At 37.8% G+C, this 22,389-nt stretch overlaps 1 protein-coding gene across 2 annotated transcripts in view; it reads right to left on the bottom strand.

Moving 5' to 3' along the window:
- The window catches only part of LOC149556587 (Galactosyltransferase family protein), a 69,487-nt gene extending 47,980 nt beyond the window's left edge, over positions 1 to 21,507 (bottom strand). Inside the window, exons 1-5 of one of the 2 annotated variants that reach the window (XM_089830985.1) lie at positions 21,136 to 21,507; positions 20,336 to 20,758; positions 19,588 to 19,651; positions 18,672 to 18,721; positions 18,329 to 18,522 (exon numbers count right to left, since the gene is read on the bottom strand). In XM_089830985.1, coding sequence (XP_089687111.1) covers positions 18,329 to 18,522; positions 18,672 to 18,721; positions 19,588 to 19,651; positions 20,336 to 20,442 — 415 coding nt within the window. In that variant the 5' untranslated portion in view covers positions 20,443 to 20,758; positions 21,136 to 21,507. The other variant, XM_089830986.1, reaches the window with a different exon arrangement.
- Between the last annotated feature and the right edge of the window lie 882 nt (positions 21,508 to 22,389).

The raw sequence follows: 22,389 nt of genomic DNA, 5'->3' as shown, positions 1-22,389 counted from the left end.
GTGAGGAAGGGTTCCAAGTGAAATTCTTCAAGCTCGGTAAGACTGTTTTGGGTTCCTATCTCACGGTGCCCTTTAGCAAAGAGGTTTGCACTGGCTTTTTCGACTCTTGGTTGTGGCATATTATCTATCTGATATGTAAGACTGGGTCAACCTCGGACCCTGGCAACTATAGGACCATCACAGTTGAGCATACTTTTGTCAAACTTTATGCCACTATGTTGAACAATATCTTATCCAGGGAGCTTGATCAATGGCTCTATCAAGCTAGGGGGTAGGTTGATTTTCATATGGATTGTCAGACCACAAATCACATTCTAACTTTGCGAACTATCATTGAGGAGGCTCGGCGAAAGTCTACTGCTACTTTGTAGACTTCCACAAGGCCTTTAATTTTGTCCCTCAGACCTCTCTCTTCTAGTAGCTATGAGACATTGGGATTTCAAACTCTCTTGATGACTATCATGAGATTATACGAGATTATACGAGAGCATGGTGGGCAAGTTCAGGACTCCCCAAGGTTTTTTCAGATCCTATCCAGAGCACCGTCAAGGTGAAGCGAGGATGCCCTCTCTCTCCTACTCTTGTCGGTATTTATATTGACGAGCTCAAGACTTTCCTCTATGACTTCTCACTCCCTGCTAATGGCTGCTATTTACATTAAGGTTTCGATCTTCATTCTATTGTTTGTCGATGATGTGGTTCTTTTGGCTTCATTCCGGAGGGGCTCCAACAACTTCTTGATGGGTTGGCCTCCTTTTGTCACTGACAACAATTAGTTGTGAAGCTGGGCAAGACTCAGGTGATGGTCTTCAATTGCCTGTAGATCTCATATCTTCATTTCCACCTTCAGGGTGTGGAGGTTGAAATTACATCCTCCTACACTTGTCTAGGAGTTAAGTTCTCTGGACCCCATTTCAATTTGAGACCTACCATACAATCCTAGGTTAATAAGAGACTTGGCTCCCTGGCTATGCTTGACAGATAGTGCTTCAGACATCACTTCCAAGATACCATGACCAAAATGTCCCTCATGGACTCTTTGGTCAGATTGATCATCCTCTACTACTCTATTGTGTGGGGGCCTTCTCTTCTAGATTCCAGTTGGGCTTCGTTTTAGAGATTTCAAACCATCCTTCAACGCATTATCAGATGACATTGGTCCATCCCCCACAATATCATCTTGGTCGAGTTTTGGGCTCATCCTTTTAGACTTTGGGACCATCTTCAATTTGGTTTGGTTCCTCCACTGGCTTCGAAGCTTTGCAAACTCTACTAAGGGACGCCACAAGTACTCTTACCTACTTAATGCTCTTTCGAGGTAGTGGTGGGCTCTGATCCCATTGGCAGAGCTCGTTGTTGGTTTTCCCAAGCTTCTGCTTTTCTTGGTTCGGTTGGGATTGTGATGGATCACCTCCCCCCTTTCAATTCTCTCTCGATGCCCTATCTCACCTCCTTCCCCTTCAACAGGAGCTGAATGAGAATGTCACACTCGACATCTACAAACAATATATTATCACAACATGGAGTAACCCTCTCAGGGGGCTTCGCCCAAGGATAGCTTTCTATGTTGAGAACTACTTGGATATTCAAGACAAGATTATTATGCACCCTTGGTACCTCGCTTGATGCTAGACTCATGCCTTTTGCATCTCTTCGGGATCTTTTAGAGTGGGCTCCCATCGACTGCATATACAAACTAACCGCCAAATTGACAAAAAAGATAGGATCTGTCGGCTTTGTCCCCTAGGTGAGGCAGAAACCGAGACCCATTTTGTTTTTCATTCCCCCACTTACTATGAGATCAAGAATGTGTTCTGCTTCTTATTCAAAGAGTGCACGTCCATCTCCTCATTCTTCAGGTATACTGATCATCAGTGTCTCACTCTTAATCTCTAGGAGGCCATGCAATTTCATGATTACACTTCGCAGTTTTTGCTCTTGCTAAGACAAACTTCAAACCAGTTAATTGCTTCCTTCTTCACTTCTATGTTTCTTGCCCAGAGGACAAAGCGGTCACTCAATGTCTCTCAGCAACATCTAGAGGACCTACTCAGCAGCATCACCATCACCAACATCACCTTACCCCAACATTTCATTGAGGCGGTCCGAGGCATGCCCTCACCCCAAACTGCATCCTTCAGTGTTGGGCTACTTCTTGCCTATGAGGAGTATTTAGTGTCTTATCTTTCTCTTTCCTATTTTCCTTTGCTTTTCTGCTTGTTCTTTTCACGGACACCATTTGGTGCTTCACTGCTATTTGTTGCCTCCTTGTTCGTTTTCAATCCCTTAGACCTTTGTGGACTCTTGTTGGACATTGATAAATTTATCTTATCTCTAGAAGAGATAACCCTTAGTTGGTGAGCAATACTCTTCATATTTATAAATCAGCGACATGTTTTTTTAAAATTCACTCACTCTACTGACCTTTTACTCCACACTCAATTCACTCTTATTCCATTTGAATGATCTGCCTTTATATCTTTAATGAACCTATGAATGGATGCAACTCCTTGAAACAAATACAACCATTTGAATTGTTCAATAAATATGCCTTAACTACTTATTGATTTCCTCGTGCTTGAATAATGCATTTTCATAAGTTTATTCTTTATTATTCCCTACTCACATTCTTTTCACCTTTTACAACTTCATATGTTTATGCCATTTAACAAAAAAAAAATATCTCATGAATAGAGGTGACCTTTTGAAAAGATATCACCTTTTGTTAACAATTCATTATGCTTGTCTATTTAAAATGCTTTTATTTATCTTCAAATCAATCTGATTTTTATATCTGATATATGTTTTTTTCGCACACACAACTCACACTCTAATCGCTCTTTCAGAGCTCTCTTTATATCTTCCCAAAAGAGTGGATTTCATTTGGAGACTTTTCCTTTCAGCTTTTAAAATTGTAACTCTTCATTTCATGTGCTGAACACACCTCCTCATTGATAATTCTGTTTGAATGATATCATTTCTATACACAGATCTCTTATTACATTTCCATATTCATTACTCCAACTTCTCTTTACCTCTATATCCTCCTTGTGCCTTTTTCATGAAAGGAGGCATCCTTTTTAATCAAGGCAACCTTATAAGTGACCATTTGGTAACTAACCACCATAATTCAAACCTTAATTTGTCACTTTTTATAAATTCCTTCTCTTCATAAGAGAAGGTACTCCCTATTCTCCGTTGATAAGATCATTATGACATCTATTCCGATCACTGAAGTTTTCATGCACCCGTACTTGGAGTACATGCAGGCAGCAGACTGGGTAGCTTGGAAAAAACATGTCAGCAACATTATCTCTCTCTATGGAGATGTTCCAGCTGTATATCTGTGAATGTTTCTACTTGCTGACTGTATATAAAAACGGTGATTGTATCTTAGCACAGATGTAAACTCTCATATATCATTTTGCATATCTATGTAATGGGGGAATGAATGTGAAGGGAACAAACTTGTAATGGGTTATGGGATCTGTTGTAGTGTTACTACCATATGGAGAATCTATAAATTTGACTTTTGTAAAGCCTTCCTTATATTTAATAGAAAAAAGATCATTGTGTGTCATGTCCCCAAATTTTAATGTAATAATTTAATTTAATTAATTAATTAATTGGTCCTAGAATTTAAATAATATAATAAAAGGACCTTTAATTGATTACTTTAATTAATTAATATGGGGCCCAAGTTAATAATATTTGTATTTGTGGTTCCAATAAATTTAGTATATCTTGGACCCTTTTTTATTTAATTATTTCCATAGGTGTGGCCATCGGTTATCTTTGTAAACCCTTGGGAAGTTCCTCCGAAAGGTATTTAAGCACAGTATGTAGGTAGTAGTTGGTATGAAATTTGGATTATTTCTTTGTACTGTGAATTCCTGTTGGAGTTCAGTATTGTTCCCCATTTCAGAAGTGAAAGATCTTCCCGACTTGGCTCTCTCTAGTTTCAGTGGGATTCAACCTGTCGTCGGTAAATATTGTGTAGCCGACAAGATGTATGTCGTCAATAAATATTGTGTAGCCGACAGGATGTATGTCATTGGTAAATATTGTGTAGCCGACGGCCCCTTCGGGAAGGTTCTTTGAAAAATATATAAACACCCTCCAGGATCATTGTAATCATCATAAGCATAATGTAATGTCTTTGGCATATGCGAATAACAACAGGAGTATTGTTGTTCTTGTCTATTGTCTGTGTGCATTAATCTATTTACCCCATGCGATAAAACATTTGGCGCCATTGCCCGATGGACCTAGAAAGAAGCCAAAGGAATGAAGATTAATGTAGAATCAGTTGAACAAAAATAAGAACAAGCTGAAGAAAAAAGATGAAATACGCACAACACAAGGGAATTTAATTTTGGCACAAAAGGCCAAGCACAGACGAAGGTTTCAGTAGATTGCCGACGGACACCGAAGCACTGAGGAATTGTTGGAAGAGACTCGACAGTGGTTGGATTTGGTGGAAGAAGCAAGGAAGGAATTTCTTAACCTCCATATGCCGAGGGAAGAGAATCTAGACGGAAGGGGATTAACTCGCACGGCTCGAAATGCCGAGGGAGCACGAGCGTGGAGTGAACTCTTTGTCCAAGATACACTTCCAGAACGGACAGCTTCGCTTGACGAAAACCCTCCTTCACCAAGTAGCACAACTGTCGGAAATAAAACAACTATTGCAAATAGTGCGGGCATGCAGAGCAGTACAGGTGTGCAGAACAGCACAGGAGTTCAGAACAACAGTGCAAGTGTGCAAAACAGCGTGGGTACACAACAAATACCTCCAACTCGAATAGTAATGGCTGGACCAAAGGAAAAGTTGCCAAATTTTGATGGTGATGGAACAATCGATCCAATTCGACATTGTAAAACATGCGAAACAATTTGGAGGGCGAATGGCATAACAAATAGAAATGAATGGGTCCGACAATTTCCGGCAACCCTAAGGGGGGTAGCAATTGATTGGTTCGCTGATACAGATACCCAAAAATTAACCAATTGGGACAATGTTAAGGAGTTTACCACCGAATTTCAACTGCTCCGCGACAACAATGAGATTGTAGCAGCGATATACAACACGAAGCAAGGCAAAAATGAAACAGTTTGAGTATATGCCAGAAAATTAAAAGACTTAATAAACAAGATGGAAAGTAAGCCGGCGGATGGGCAACAAAAGAGATGGTTTATTGAAGGACTACGCCCGAAGTTACGGAGGAAGATGAGGATCGTGCTGCCATCATCATACACTGCAGCATATAATCGAGCGATGAATTTAGAAAGTGAGCAAAAAACAAAAAAGAAGATGAGTAGCTCATCCAAGTCAGATGACGAAGCGTCTCTGGCAGAGTTGCCGGAACCTCCTCTGTCCCTCCTTGGGCACGCGTATCCCCGTATCGAATTTGGAAACGTATCCAAAACTGCCTGGATACATGTTGAATATTGCATCCATGTCTGCCTAATAAACTTGATTTATGAACCGTACCAAATACTGTGGGATTTGGTTTTTTTTAAAGATTTGACGTAGATCTTTCCTTTAATGTAAAAAAAAACTATATTAAAGCAATAAAAAAAAAGTATAAACAAAACCTCCACTGAATGAGAGACAAATAAAATATTTTTCTATTTCATCAACCCGTTTTTGGGTTATCTTCTAATGCAACTCTACTATGTTTACATATTGTAAAGCGTTAAATTCACTTATAAGTATTTATGTAGCATTTATGTGTCAATATTGCTTTTGAAGTAATGAAAATCTGCTACAGTAACTTAGAAAACTATGTTAAATATATGTATATGTATTATTAATTAATGTCGTGTCTAGCTGTATCCATATTGGGGGTCTTAAAAAATCACTATATCCATACCCAATACCATATCTGTATTTGTATCCGTATCCGTATCCATGCAAGTTTGGTCTTCGGAAGAAAAGAGCAGCAATGACGAAAAAGGCAGCAAGAACGTCCGAGCTCTCCAAAAGGATATGATCCGAATGATGAAAGAATTTAAGAACATCCAGAAAAAGCCGAAGGGAAACGACCTATGGTGCACTGAATGTAAGATGGAAGGTCACACGAAGGGATCCTGTCCAAAGAACCAGTCTGCGAGATCTGTCAGATCATGGGACATTCCACAAAAGAATGCCCCTTCAATATGAAAACAAGAGGACCTCAAAAAGTGCTCCTGACCCAGGATGCTTTCGTGTCAAGAGGGAGCGAAAATACCAGTAACGAGGGTGCCACATCGGGAGGGTACAGAAATAATAGGCGAGGGCAAAACAACAACAATGCTAACAATAATAATGGAAGCCGCAACCGAATTCAATACAATACAAACAGCCACCCAATGGTACAATGCCGAGCATGCAATTTGTGGGGCCACTTTGCCCGAGACTGTACAACGGAAAACGCACCAAAGTTGTTATGCCAATGGTGTGGTCCTAAAGATCATGAAAATGCCAAGTGCCCGAAATCAAGAGTGAATCTGATCACCATCAAGACAAACGAAGAGGAGGTTCTGGCAATCACACGGAAGCAAGCAAAACTGTATCCCGACCCGACAGAGGAAAAGAAGAGATTAAAGAAAGCACAGGCGAAAATTGAGAAGGCGACGCAGGCAGAGAAAGCACACTTGAAGGACACTACTAATACCTAAGCAAGAAACTACGCAGAACAGAACATCATACGGCAGATATTACAAACCGAAGTGCCAATCAAAATAAATGATCTGCTGCTCACAATGCCTCAACTCCAATCGGCACTCACAAACATCACTCCAGCTGCTAAATTATCAGGAGAACAAGGGAGAAGGCAAGTGGAACACGTACGGAGGACCCGATTTTGCTAGCCCTCACATCCAAACGGCATCTGGCGATAATCGAAATGGAAATTTTGGGAACTGTTCTCACAGACACAATTGTGGATGGAGGGTCCGGTGTGAATGTGTTACCGGAGGATAGCTGGAAGAGGTTGGGACAGCCGATGTTGTGGCCACCTACATTCCAGTTGTTAACAGCGGACCAACACGACATTAAACCTCTTGGCGTCTTGATGGCACAACTAGTGATGGTCGGAACACAACCATTCCTACTCGACTTCGTTGTAATTTCGTTGAAAAAGAGAGGATACAACACCATTTTGGGCCGTGGATGGCTCGTGCAAGCGAAGGTCAAGCATGACTGGAAGAAGAATAGACTATCAATGGAAAACAGGGGATGACGATTCACTATTGATTTACACACACAAATGGTGGGCAAAGAAGCCGTATCATCTGATTTTGAAGAAGAGGATGACGGAAAGCAGCGATTGGAACCCAATGAGGAGTCCTACGGTTGGAAGGTGGATCAACGGACGATGATTTGGATTCGGTAACGGTCTTTTCCACTGGCAAATGGAGGATTACGAGCTCTTTCCGAGCTGTAATATGTTAAGGGTCGACAAAGGTGAGAAAGAAGAGGAAAATGAATGTCCGAAGGAATATAGAGAAGCGGAAGAAGGATGGTGGTTACGGCTGAAGCTGAAGGGAAGACCATAGAGTACAAACCCAGAAAAAGGAAAGATGGTGGGCAAAGAAGCCGTATCATCTGATTTTGAAGAAGAGGATGACGGAAAGCAACGATTGGAACCCAATGAGGAGTCCTACGGTTGGAAGGTGGATCAACGGACGATGATTTGGATTCGGTAACGGTCTTTTCCACTGGCAAATGGAGGATTACGAGCTCTTTCCGAGCTATAATATGTTAAGGGTCGACAAAGGTGAGAAAGAAGAGGAAAATGAATGTCCGAAGGAATATAGAGAAGCGGAAGAAGGATGGTGGTTACGGCTGAAGCTGAAGGGAAGACCATAGAGTACAAACCCAGAAAAAGGAAAGATCCCATCGTACAGAACACAGTGAACGGACCACGCGGAAAGAAAATGTTACGTCGAACCACGGATATAGTAGAAAGGTGGCAGCAGCAAGGAAAACACATCATACACTCTGCACAAAAAACAAAGAGGAAAGGTTTAATAAAAGCTTCAGCAATACAGAGTGATGGTTCTAAAATCAAGAATACAATTATTGATGGCAAAGAGCGATAGCCGACAGAATCCATGGTACCAAGCTTCGGAAACAAACTGGGCGATATGGAAAATCAGAGGGAGAGATCGTGTAACTTAAATAAACTTGATGAGCGATGATCGTAGGCACAATGGGCCACGGAGGTGACACAGAATAGGCACAAAGCATGACATGATAGACACCCAAAACTGAACAAGTTCCAACCGGGGCAGCTGGTGTTGAAGTATGACAGACGAAACGAAATCAAACCAAAAAAGTTTAAAGTCAAATGGGTTGGGCCATACCAAATCCGGGAAGTAGGTGATACTGGAGCAATATAGTTGTGGATATTGGACGGGCAGGAAATTTTGGAAACAGTGAACGGTTCAAAATTGAAAATATATCAAGTGCAACATGTTTCGTCATCGACGAATATCAGGGAGCAATAGAATTTTTGTCAAAAAAAAAAGGAAAAGAGAGAGAGAGAGACACCGTACGGTCACTAGTCTGCACCTGAGAGGCCCCGTACGAAAATTTCAATAGCCGTATGGTCTTGTATAAGACCCCCATACTTGTACGGATTTTTAAGATTAAGTTCTCTGTTTGGCATGTATGGATTTTGAAGATTAAACTCTCTGTTTGGGTGTGTACAAATTTTGAAGATTAAATTCTTTGCTTGAACACTGTACGGAATTGGAGGTTGACTTCTTTGTTTGGCAACATACGGATTTTGGAGGTTGATTCTTCTATTTGGCACCGTACAGATTCAATTCCACTGTATGTTTTTCATGACCGTTCGGAGTTCTGCTGATGTGACCGTACGGATTGAAAGATCGACAGAGAGCTTTCTGAAGGTATTTCATGGCCGTACGGCACATTATAACTAGACATTAGCACCGTACGACGTTCTTTTTTAGTTCGTGTGTTTCAAGTACCCTTACGTACAGCTAGATGTGAATCATTTTTTACTATTTTTGGGGCACCATATGGCGATTTCATGGAGTAATCATACACTATCTAGGGGTTGATTTTAGTATTCCACCGTACCGCCAATTGGGAGAGGAAGATTGGCCGAGTGAAGCTTTGCAGAGGATTTTGTTGCATGTTGTGGCAGTTGGATTCGAACCCTAGGCGGTTCGTACCTACATTTTTGTTTTGTTGAGCTTGTTTCCAGAGCACGGCAAGGGATTTGAAGTGGCGAATATAGATCAGTAGAAGGAAGCAGTCAAAAGAGGAGCAACTAAAACAAAAAAAAAAGACAACTCAAAGATGTCAAGAATGAATAATGTATGATGCCGAGGGGAAGGGAAAGACATAAACAGGTGGAAAACACAAGCAGTTGTCAAGAAGAGTGTGAGATTGGAATAAAATCACAAAAATAGTGTGTTCCATGCAGTTTTGTGTGGGTTTGGGAGTGCTAATTTGGTCTTGGTGGCGAAAGCACTGCCCCTCGACCTCGCCCTATATTGCAATAGGGAGCGCACCGAGGGTGCTGCCCCTCAACCCCACTGGGGGCAATGCCCCCTAGACCCTCAGTCAATGCAATTATCAGTCGTGGGAAGTGTGACCAATTGATGAGATCTGGAGCTGCTGCAAGCATAGTGTGCCAAAGGTGGAAAGATCAACAGAGCAAGCCTTTCGAGAGGGGTGATATGCTTTGAGGCACTTGGAGTAGGTGTCGGACGTGAAGCTGTCTTGGTGGATGCATAGAGAGCTCGGGAGGAGCTAATCATCCAGTTGAAGGCAGTACAGCGACACTTGGCTCAGTGTACCCAAGAGTTGGAAGCAGAGAAAGCAGCATAGGTGGCTATCAAGGTCAGCTTGATTAAGGAGACAATATTGTGTTAGCAAAGGCTACAGATGCAACGTGGTTTGAAGACCAGTTTGGTATAAGCACGGGACAAATGTGAAAGTGGTATAACAGAAACAGATTTATCTTGTTGTAGTTAGTCAGTTAATGTAGTCCATTTTGTTAATCTATCTCGGATATTTGGGAGGATGATGTTGTCGGTAAATATTGTGTAGCCGACAGGATGTATGTCATCGGTAAATATTGTGTAGCCAACAAGACGTATGTCGTTGGTAAATATTGTGTAGCCGATGGCCCCTTTGGGAAGGTTCTTCGAAAAGTATATAGACACCCTCTAGGATCATTGTAATCATCATAAGCATAATGTAATGTCTTTGGCATATGCGAATAATAAAAGGAGTATTGTTGTTCTTGTCTATTGTTTGTGTGCATTAATCTATTTACACCATGCGGTAAACACAACCCTCACCCTATTTCGTCTTTGTATTTCTTGACTCGAATCTGGCAAATCAGAGCACCATCTTGTTTGCAAATATTAATTGAAGGTTATCTGTGTTCAATCTCCATTCTTGATCGAAATTTATTAGGTGAATTTGGAACTCTGATATTGTTTATGGTTGCATTGACTGATTCCCCCTTCTTCCACCACTGTGCAACTCCTTCCATACAACTCCACCACTGTACAGACTATTGACTTGGCCGGCATCAAATATTATCGTACGACATCATAACAATACCGTACAGCCCTATGATCTCACCCAGTTGCACCGTACGGCCCTTTGATCTCACCTAGCTACATCGTACGGCCTTCTGAGCCTAACGTACGACCATCTCAACCTAGCCTCATGGCCGATTCCCTCCACCATATGGCCTATTCTTGGCTTTATCATACGGCCCCCTGCCACACTGTACGGACCTCCAACTGCACCGCAAAGATCCCTTGCTGTACCATACAGACTGCCTATTGCATCGAACGGATCCCCTGTTGCTTGTTGTACAGATGCCCTACTACGAGGACAGAACATTACAGTGGTATCAAAGCAATTGTCTTCGAGTCGAGATCCCCTTCGAATTGATTTCCCCTTCGGGTCGAGATTCCCTTTGGACTGAGTTTCCCTTCAAATCAACTTTCCCCTCAGAACTAGATCCCCTTCGGATCAATTTCCCCTTTGGGTTGAGATTCCCTTCGAATCGATTTCCCCTTTGGGTCAAGATTCCCTTCAGACCGAATTTCCCTTCGGACCAAGTTCCCCTTTGGGTCAAATTCCCCTACAGGTCAAGAATCCCTTCAAATCAAGTTTCCCTTCAGACCGAGATTCCTTTCGAATCAAGACCCCCTTCGAGCCGATATTGCATTCGGGTCAAGATCGCCCTCAGGCCAAGTTCACCTTTGGAACATTACATTGTGACTAAATATTGGATTTAAAACATTATTTTTTATTGAAAGATTTAAATCATATTTATATTCCTTGACTTGGGTGTGATTTTGTCCTATGTTTTCTATATCAAGTTCATTTATATAATAAACTCTTGCAAGTACCTCCATCCCATATGATGTCTTGAATATGATTAATGTAATTATGTTTCTTAGCTTTATGATTTGAATCATCATAGCAACACTCAACCCAATCATCTTCGTCCACCCATTAAATCTTCATTATATTAATCAATGACAATATCTTGTCAACAATATCAACTGAGTGCTTTTGACATCAATGATAATATTTCCATCAAATACATGATAAATATTTCCATAGTTCACCAACTTGAACTCTGAGAATACTCAGCAACCCCAAAAAATTTTACTCAACAAAGTTTTAGCAACTTAAAAATTACTAAAAATTAAAATTTTCTTTAATTGGCTTTTTTTTGCAGAATTCAGTTACAAAGCATACTAAATTAAAAATTGACATCTCAAAACAGAAAATATGTAGTTTCAAAAGAAAATAATGTGTGAAAAACACATCTTAACAACCTTGTCACTCAGCAATTTTACCATGCTTTTCTTGTGTTTGTAAAAACTAGCAAGTTGAACTTGTAAAAACTTGCACAGCAAAAATCAGAGAGTACTCAGCAACTCGGAGAGTACTCACGGAGTTTGCAAACTATAAAATTTCAACTTATTAAAAACAAATATATTTTTAAAAAAGTATTCTTTTACTTTTAAGAAAGTTGATGTAAAAAATATACAGATGGTCCTAAAATGGTAGGCAAGCTACCATCATCAAACACAAACTAGTATTATATAAGTGACCCAATGTTTTATACCAACCCCTAATCAGGATATAATTATAAGAAAAACCCTTGGTGGTGTTTAAAGTTCTAACTAGAAATTAATCTATTAAAAAGTTGAAACATAAAATGCACTAGCCTTAACCCTAAACTAAAAATTTCCAATCTTACCATGAATTTAGTTTTCTTCTTTAAGGAATTAAAATGAGCCAAAAACAAATAAAGGTAAGATCAGAACCAATTCTTGAAATCCTTAGGAAATTCCAAGCGACTGAAATTTGAGCTTAATTGGTTGAAAGATTGAGTTCTCACTAGAAACCCAAGTTTAAACCTCATAGGGACATCTAACATAAAAGACTTTTGATCTTCCATAGTTGGCTTCTAACGTGAAAGTGGTTTCCAAATAAAGCGGATTTGTAAGTTGTGACATTTGGGCTTCCACAGAGTTCTCTAGTATGGTTGCTCCAAAGGAGCTGATATTAGTTTCATGGTTGTGCTTGCAAGAGCTTGTACTTATCTCATGTCGATAATCATATAAGCAAAAGCTACAATAAAAAAACATCCTTGGGAAAAAAGTGGAAATAACATGGCAAATGAGGCCTGTTATTTTTATAGGACCTCTGATAGAAAGAATATCAGATTTATATCAGACTTTACTTACTTTGTATTGCTTGTATATAGCAGGTGAGTGCCTTCAGAATGCTCCTAAAGTGCTGTGTCTGGAATGCTGATTGCTGAAAAGAATGTATTAATAATCTGCAATGTTACTTTGTCGATTCTGGGACTGCAAGTATGTTATGTATTTCATATTGCCTTGTCCGCCAATGAGAGCCAATATAAATACGAATCAAGAGGTCATGACCCCGTAGGGGCATGACTCTACATGTCCAAAGGCCACATAGGGTCGTGACCCTTCGTGGTCATGACTGTTGGTAGAGATTACCAACCAACACTTAATTAAACACACTACTGATAATATACTCGATAATATCTTGAGTAACATTTACCATATACCAAGAGCAATGTGATATGGAGCCTGATCCTTGATCGGCATTATACAGGAGAAACATTATCAATGTTAAAGCATCTGAAATACATTGATGATAGTAATCAAGAGGAGTTCGATCTGAATCATGTAACAGAGATAAAGGTACATATATGTGCATATATAAATATACATATATATGCATATTGTTGTATGCCTATGTATGTATGTTTAGGTATGTACATCAGCTTTGTTATCACATAGCAATGAATTTGATTCAGCTGCTCAGTATTATTTCGACTAATGCTAAACTTCAACAAGGCTGATGATGATTTTGATGTTAATTGCAAGATTTTGGAGTGCAATGCTATTATATTCCTCCCCTGGACTACCTATCGTCATACCACACTCAAAATGGACCTTAGGTCCTTTGTGAAAGTAAGGAGTATGAGCTTTCAATATAGTGGTGGGCATGCAAATGAGAGAGGGTTGATCATGCCTTAGTGTGATTATGATTTTTGAATTTTTTGCTCTTTCTTTTTCTATTTTATACTTTAATTTTCATTACCGTCCTCCATGTGGGTCCAAAAATCCTCCAATAGGTGTGTAAGATGGCAATATCAAGAATCCTTGAACCCTGCTGAAAGAGGGGAACCTAAGATCTAAACTCTTAAACCTTGTCAAATAATGAAATGATATCTTAACCCAACCATTATATGTCAAAAAGAAAAGTAGACATAATAGGAAATACAATATTTACAAGTATCCCCCAATTGAAATCTATAAGAAGTATGCTATAATGAGAGAGAAGTTGAAACTTTCAAAACAAAGGGAATTATAGATGGGAACGAAGAATAGAACAATGCAATATTGTTGCTACTAGAATATGGATAAATCTAATATATGAAGAGATATTCTAAGTCATTACCAACTCGAGCAAAGAAATGCTAATCTACAGCTAAGAATTAAGTTATGAAAGTTTTAAAGATACGGGAAATATGATAATATTGATGGAGATACAATCATGACATTTGGGAACAACGGATTTACAGAAATAAACTTGATAGGCTCAACAATGTTATCAAAGTGACCTTACCCAACACACCACCAACGGTATAGACAAAAATTATACATAGAGGAAAACATGTACAATAGACATGCTATAAATACAATAAGAAACAAAAGAAAAGAATGATAAAAAGAAAGAACAAAATGCAGTATTTTCACCTCGGAGAACCATTTTTGGTATTAAAAAAAAGGTAACATATTTGACTATTGCAAAACTCAACCACTCTCCAACAAAACAAAGAATGTCTCATCCTTCACACTTGATCAAGTGCAAATATAAATAGGCACATCAAAAGTGGTTTACACATTGCATAAAATCATACAAAAAAATTACAACTATTATCCAAAATTCTCCCACCAGCAGGATCTTTTCCATAAAGCCAGCAATCTTTAAGTGTCAATTGCTAAGAGCAACCATGCTTGCTGATTTCTTGTGCCACGAACATGTATGAGCACTCACAACTTTTGTAGAAAGAAATTGGAAATATTACTTTCATATCAATTTTGAAATTTTCTCAATAAAGCTCAATTACTTTCAATCATTTCTCTCAAAAAAATGGTAATATAATCCAGTATGCTTTGACTGAATATTATAAGCAAGATTATTAGCCAACTATACTGCATATGACTATCACTGTAAAACCTTACCATCTTCGATACCAACCCAACTATCAAGCACAATCTTCGTGGATAATGCAACCATTTCCTATCTTTTGTTCATCAACTTACTCCTCCAAAAAGATTCAATACACATCCTAGGTAGATCTTTGACAAATCAACATCTCCAGACCAATCACAATTAAATCCTTGCAAATTGAAAGTTTTATTTCCATCAGCTCTCCCTTGGTAAAATTCATATAATCTGAGATTCAGATGTAGCACATAGATATCTAAATGTCATTTTCCTAGCAGTGAAACGTTTTCTTCCTGTTTTAGCATTATCTACTCAACTCCCACTACATGTGCAATGTTAAACCAGTGCAGACCACTGGATATATGAGGTTGCCAATAGTGCTAGCATAAGAAGCCTAACAGATTACCTCAAATTCTTCTTCCATTTTAGTACACAATATAATAGATAGTTCTACGTTTTTTAATTAACATGAAATATGTTCATAGGTTTCCTGCCCTACATCCTAAATCTCTGTAAAATCACCTCCACATTTTTCTTTTGGTGTAACCATAATATTTTGTTTGCACAATTGCTCTTGATTTCCATGCCCAAAATAACTTTTATAGTGCCAAGATCTTTCATGCCAATTGTGAAGATAACTAAGAGATAAGTGAACTAATCATTGTCATATTGTTACCGATCAACAACTCATCATCTACATACAACACTATGATAACAAATAAACTTGCTATTCAAAATAAACAGATGAATCAGCTTTGCTACAATCTAGACCAAGTCAACCTATCAAATTTTTGATTCCACGTCCTTGGTGATTGCTTGAAACTGTAAGTGGCTTTTCAGCTTACGTCCTAAGCTCTTACCTTTCACTTTATAACATTTTGGTTGTGCCATGTAAATTTCTTCCACAAGCTCACCATGCAAAAATGTTGTACCTACATCCCTTTGTTCACTTTCAAGATCAAAAGTAGCAATAATACATAACACAAATCTAACTGAAGTTAGTTTTGCAACAAAAGAGAAAAAAAGTCAATTCCCTCTACCTAAGATAATCCCTTTGCTACTAAATTGAGCTTTATATTTCTCCATTGTCCTTTTGTAGTATACTCTTTTAAAATTACCATTTACAACCAATTAGTTTTCTTCAAGGGGGTACTTTAACCAAGTCCTGCATTTAATTTTTATACAAGGACCAATGTTCCAAGGCATGCACACACCCCCAAAAAAGAAAAAGCCTCATGTCCGCTGTACATAGACATTTTTGAGACTTGGGGACTTGGGGGAAACGTCTCACTGCCACCTCCCCTGGGGACATCATTGCAATGCTTGCTATATAGCACATATCATGCATATTGATTACAACCTTTAGCTTTGTGAAAACTAGTTTACCTTTCATGGGATACTTGCAGAGATGTTATATTACAGATTTTGCATTGAAGATTTCAATTCACCTCAACCAGTATATCAGTGCCCCCCTCCCCCCAACTGTCATGCCACCATTATGCTCCTGTCATTCCCTCACCGTAACCAAATTTATGCCCTTGGTCCCCACATCCCTGTCCCGCCATCAAGAAACTCCATGGAACTATGATAGGACTCCATCTCTTTTTCCATCACTTCCTCCCAAAACTCTTTTTCACTTAATCTTAACAGTTAACACTTCATTAAGAATCTTGGGATCTTCATTGTTAATAGACGAGGTCGACAAAAGAGATGCGTAATGAAAATTGGAATCTCTAGAACTTTCTAGCTCTTCTCTTACCCAATCTGTTCTCCTTAAAGTTGGAATTTCCAAATCTCATCCTCTGAATCTATATCCTTTAATTTTGCATTGCTTACTTCCAGATTCTCTTAAACCAACTTGATGTCTGGTCAATCTTGTGCAGATCTACCCTCTTTTTTTTGCACATACACTCTTTCAGGTTCTTTCTTCAGTTGTTTTTTATGTTGTAGAGCCCTCTTTACTTCTCTAAAAATGAGATTATGACTGTATCTATATTTTGTGTTTCTGGGTTCCCTTTAGTACCAATACTATTATATCATATATATACATTTTGCAGATTTCTTATCTAGCTTGACCCTTCTCTCTTCGGGAAAATATCCCTGAACCACAGGGATGGTCCACCTCCCCACATTTCCAGGTTGCAGGGGCTTGGTGGAAGCTTCCCCAAACCAATTGCCACCACCATCAGGATGCTGCCAAGACATCAGGAATATCACTAAATTTCTCATCTAAGTTCCAGCAACACATGCTGTTATCTCCTAGATACTTTTAATCCAAATTCTCTATGAAATAAACCAAAATGATAAAATGAAACCCTCGAAGCCATCCATTTTCCTAAATTAAGCTCCTTGCAAGTTGAAACAAGATGTGTAATATCCTTTTCGCCTTCAGCATTGATATTGCATCTAGGTACCCATGATGTGGGTTGAACTCACAGTGATACAGAAACTACCTAGAACAATAAAAATTGTATTAAGAGTTTCCATTTGGACCACATATTACAATGTGCATCAGAAAACCCATTCAAAAAGAATGGATCCTTTAGGACCGTAACAAAACTCCCCAAAAAGGATAAACTGCCTTCTTTCCACGAATGTACTTAATTACAGTTTTGTCATTAATATTCTTTGAGTTCTTTGCTCAAGTGCACCTGATAAAATAACTAAACACAGCCAACTATAGGAAGAAGAATGTGACGCTATGTCTAGCAATCCCAAATCTTCCATAATGGAATTCACCTTAGTAATGGATTTCTTGAGCCATTACCAGTGAAGCTCTTACACCCTGATTGAGAATAGTCACTACTCTACCTGTTCATGAGATACAATAACTTCCATATTTAGCATTTTCTATTTTCACTCTCCAACAGTTTAATCTCAAATTGGCACTGCTTCATGTTTCATCATTCATTACTAAAATGTTTAACCAAATATGAAAAAAGAAATTCCATATTTAACATTTTTTTTCATTCTCCAACAGTTTAATCTGTTAATTGGCACAGCTTCATGTTTCATCATTCATTACTAAAATTTTAACCGAATATGAAAAAAGAAAGTGAATCTGTCCTCTTCAAACTCAAATCTTTCATAGGTACAGTTTCTCTCTTCAATTGTAATATAATCTTAGATGCATAGTCTTTGATTACAGGTTTGTCTCCAACTTCCAAACACAATCTTTCCATTCAATGTTGTTCAGACCTGAATTACTGATTAAGACAAAGATTTGGTAATTTTTTCTTGCCAATATATTTATAGACTTGGACAAAGACTGGAATAATAGCCAACAAATTCAGTTCAAAACATCAATCCATATAAGGAAAGATAATGCACTGCACTTCACAAAATGCCTCTATGAAAAGAATCAAGAAAGTGATATAAGTTTATTATATCCTCCCAAAAACAAACATAAATTTAGACAAAAAAATGAGTTGCAACAGAAGTTTCTTTTGTCACAAGTCAAAACATTGGTGAGTTGATTTCATATAATCAAGATAACAAACAATTTTAAGAAAATAGAAGACAGGAACATAGGAAAATATGAATGAAAAATACCTGTTGGCATCCATGACTTCCGTATAGAGTCCCTATGAGATTTATGACCAAACTCTGTCATGATACCAATTACAGCCATTAACCTCTTGCCTGCCATTGTTGCATTGTCGGCCACTGAATGCTTAGGAACAAAGCCTTGTTGCTTGGCTGCAGCTAAATCCATCGCCAGTTCTGCTAACCTTCTTTTTTGTTCTCTGTCAGAGGACCCAGCAAAATTGTTAAGCCAAACAAAATCAAAAGAATTACAGCATTGCAAGAAGTATTAGGTAGGAAAATGCCTCATGAGACACAAACTGCTCAATCTAAGGCCTAATAGACTAACGACATATATTTTCTGACTTACTTGCAACCTAAAAGTTTGAGTGTATCATCAACTGAAATGGCCGGTTGTCCCTGAAATCATAATGTTACAGCCAGTTAAAATGACTTGCAGCCTAGACCCAAAAGCATGGTTGATGACAAAATTTAAAAATCCTTCAATGAAAGAAGAGCCAATCTGCACATAATGTTTCCAACCAAGAACAAAACAAATTCTGCTCTTTTCATTTTGTTTTTTAACAAATAACCTATATGTGGCAATGTAAATGTGCAGGATTGCAGCCCAGTAAATAATTTAGCATCTTACAAAAGCTCATTTGTGTCTGAGTGCAAGGACCTGATAAAAAAATCTTTATCACTTACTTGTGCCTATTTAAATAGAGGTCTGAAATGCACAGATAAGGCACAATCCCAACGCTGTTCATCCACGAATCCAAAATAAACAAATCAACGTGGACATGAAATAATTGTGTTCTGCACCTATCTACGTATTTCAACCTGTATTTGAATGGGTCTGAGCTTGTCACTGTGTAGTGACTTAAATATTTTGATTTTCTGGACAATGGTTGAGGAAATAAAGGTCTGTCCAAAGGGGCATTTCAGCATGCTCACAAGTAAAAGAAGAATGCTTATTGAAGAAAAAACTAAATTTATAAGAAATCTTTAAACAATTTTTTAAGTGACAGACAGATTTCTCATTAGATATTGTCTAAGTTTGAACTACAGGCAATGGCAATGACAATGACAGCTATAATAATATTATTGATTGACGAGTAACTAATGGCACAAAAATAAATGCTAAATCAGAAGCAAGTGGACTTTCAACAGAATCATCTTGTTTTCAGTGGCTTCTTGCAGTTCACAGATATGCAACATGACTGTAAGAAAAGTGCAATGTCCGAAACATGTACGTATCCAGTCATAGAAGTTGACAAATTTACCTGACCAGTTCTCCGGTCAAGCTCTTTAGAAAGATAGATTCTATTCTCTGCATCCTGCCATAAACTGGTAAGCACAATTTCTCGTCAAAATGCATGGAACATATGAGGGCTGAACAACCAGAGGGAAGCCAAGTTGAAACAAAATTATGAACACTAATAAAAATCCACGATGCCAAAACAATATTTAGAAAGAAAAAAATTGCGACCTTACTGAATGCTTTCTGGGGGAAATTTATGGGAATACTTTGCAAATTAGCTAACTTTTAAGACAATTTTCCAAAATCAAATCCAGAAAGTATTTACATGAAGTTGTGCATCTAAAAATATGAACAAGGTTGTACATCCAAAAAATAAAGTTTCAAAATAACTGGCACAATCTGATCTAAAGGGTTATTGAACGAAGGTAAAGGGATGCATTTCTATAAGAAATGGCCCAGCGTCAAAACCACCAATCACAGTAAGCTGACCTCCACAGGGGTAAATGAGGTGTTAGCCTGTAGGGTGTTGAAGATATGAATTTGTAAATGTAAGACCCTTCACCTCACCTCCATGATTTCAGTGCAGAACCCTAAGCGTATATATATGTCCCTTTGACATTATACATAACAATTATAGGCATGTTAAAAAAGCATGTCCCTTAAATTTTCCGGATCTGTTCCTTTGATGTTAAAAATCATTAAAAAATTCTGAATTATTTCCTGATTTTATTTTTATATAACAGAAGCTCTGATGAGTTAGAAAATCATACCGTCCTGCCACATATATCGATGACATAATGGCAGCCATTGAGAGCATAACAGCTGATATGCGAGTGCGAAGCATTATACTCCGAGCTTGTGATCCTCTCCCTTTCATCTTTCCAATAAACTAATCCCAGTCAAGTGCGCAGGGCGGTCTCAAATGCGGAATTCTTCCCCGTAGTCTAAGCGCAATTAAGAGCCCAGAAGACAAGGCACGATAGACCTTGTGAGGACATTTATTACCCTTCTCATACGTTGAAACAACAAATGCTACAAATTCTTGTTTCACCAAACCACCAGATCATGGGAGACTCCAAAGAAAAGGACTCTGAATTCTCTCGAAATAGGCTGTTGCGTCTCAAACCATTGGCAGGAGATAATAAATTATCAGTGCAGGGTACGTTTTCAGCTAGATAAATAACGCGAATTTTCTGTACAAAGGAAATTTTAGTAATGTAAGGAAATGGCAAGGAGTGATCCACCAAAAGAAAAACAGAACTACAAAAATAGCAATCGTAATTAATCCACAACTAGTTAACGCATTCAAAGTACCGTCCCATTAGCCAGGATCAAATTAAGATTACCCCAAACCCCAATTTACAATTCTGTTAAAATAAAAAATAAAAAATTGAATCTAAAACAACCCCCAGCTGACTCACTTCTTCTCCGATTTAAATACAGAAAGAGATCAAGCTCTGAAGTTTTTATTCCTTCATGAAATTAAACTTAAATTCAGATACATGAGCAGCGAATTACCTAAAATTTAAACTAAATAGCTATTGAATTTGTGCAGAAAAGTTTATCTTACAATTTTCACTTTTGTTTCTCTGGATTTGCAGAAAAGCGAGCTGAGGTTATTTGGTGTGAATTGAGATGAAAGCAACAAATACTAGATATTGAGTGCGACATATTATCCGACAGCTTGCTTGAGCGATCCTCAACACATTTTTAGGCCCACGTTTGTGGCGTTTGAAGATCCACCTCAAAAATTATGATAAATCTCAGCTAATAGGCATTTTTATTTTCCGTCTTATAATTTGAAGCCTACTGCGGATTTCGATCTCCGGACCTGGTGTTCCTGCACGAGAAATGTCATGGGAGCTCACAAAGTAATTTACGTTGAAAAAACACGACAGATTGAACGTGCTCGCTGTTTAGAAAACTTTACGCTGAATGTCGTATTTAGGAGGTTCTCTGATTTACAGTATTTCAAATATTAAATAATAATAATAAATATTATTTAAATATTAAATAATAATAATAAAATCTAATTTAGCAGAAATTGGCGGAGAATTTGAGTAGACTTTTAGTTGGCAGATTGTGATTTAATTTAATACATACGAAATGAAAATTGGACATTACTGATTTGCAAAATGATGATTAAGATGTCATGGTTTTAATCCATGCCAATTTTCATCTTGTCATGGTGCAAGGGAACCACTGGTAGGCAACTTTAGATGTGACGGTTTTGATAATTGTTAACTTATTAAAAAAAATTATCCTTTTAAAATACCATATGCAACTTTAGATTTGACCATTTTAATAATTTTTAATTTATTAAAACTTTTAATCTCATTAAAAATATTTTAATGATTGAACTAATTAGAATTAACTTTCAAATATAAAATGTTTATCGTTGTGATCAATATGTAAATATTGATTCTATTTGAGTAGAATTGATGTTGTTACTTTATGGTGTAAACATTACTATATAATTAGAATGAGATTTTTTTTTTACAATTATAATGTTTGGCAATATTTTGGAAAAGTAAGTATCATTTGGGTTTCCGATATTTATTTTGTTCACATGTCCAATTAGTAAATATTAAGTTAATATCGATGCATTTGTCATAGTAATTAGAACATCGTTTTAAAATTATAATATTTGGACATGACATTGTATGTTATCATCAAATATAATTTCAAATATATTTATTGTTATCTACTAGATTATGCAATAACTCTAAAGCTTAAAGTAATAGTGTGTATAAATTTTAATTGAATACACACAATATTTGTCATTATGCAATAAGAAGTTTGTGAATAAACTATACTACAATGG

The sequence above is a fragment of the Cupressus sempervirens genome, chromosome 5 (assembly GCF_028749045.1).
Source record: "Cupressus sempervirens isolate cs-2001-9-10 chromosome 5, ASM2874904v1, whole genome shotgun sequence".
NCBI classification, from domain to species: domain Eukaryota; kingdom Viridiplantae; phylum Streptophyta; class Pinopsida; order Cupressales; family Cupressaceae; genus Cupressus; species Cupressus sempervirens.
This window is presented reverse-complemented; position numbering and strand designations above follow the sequence as displayed.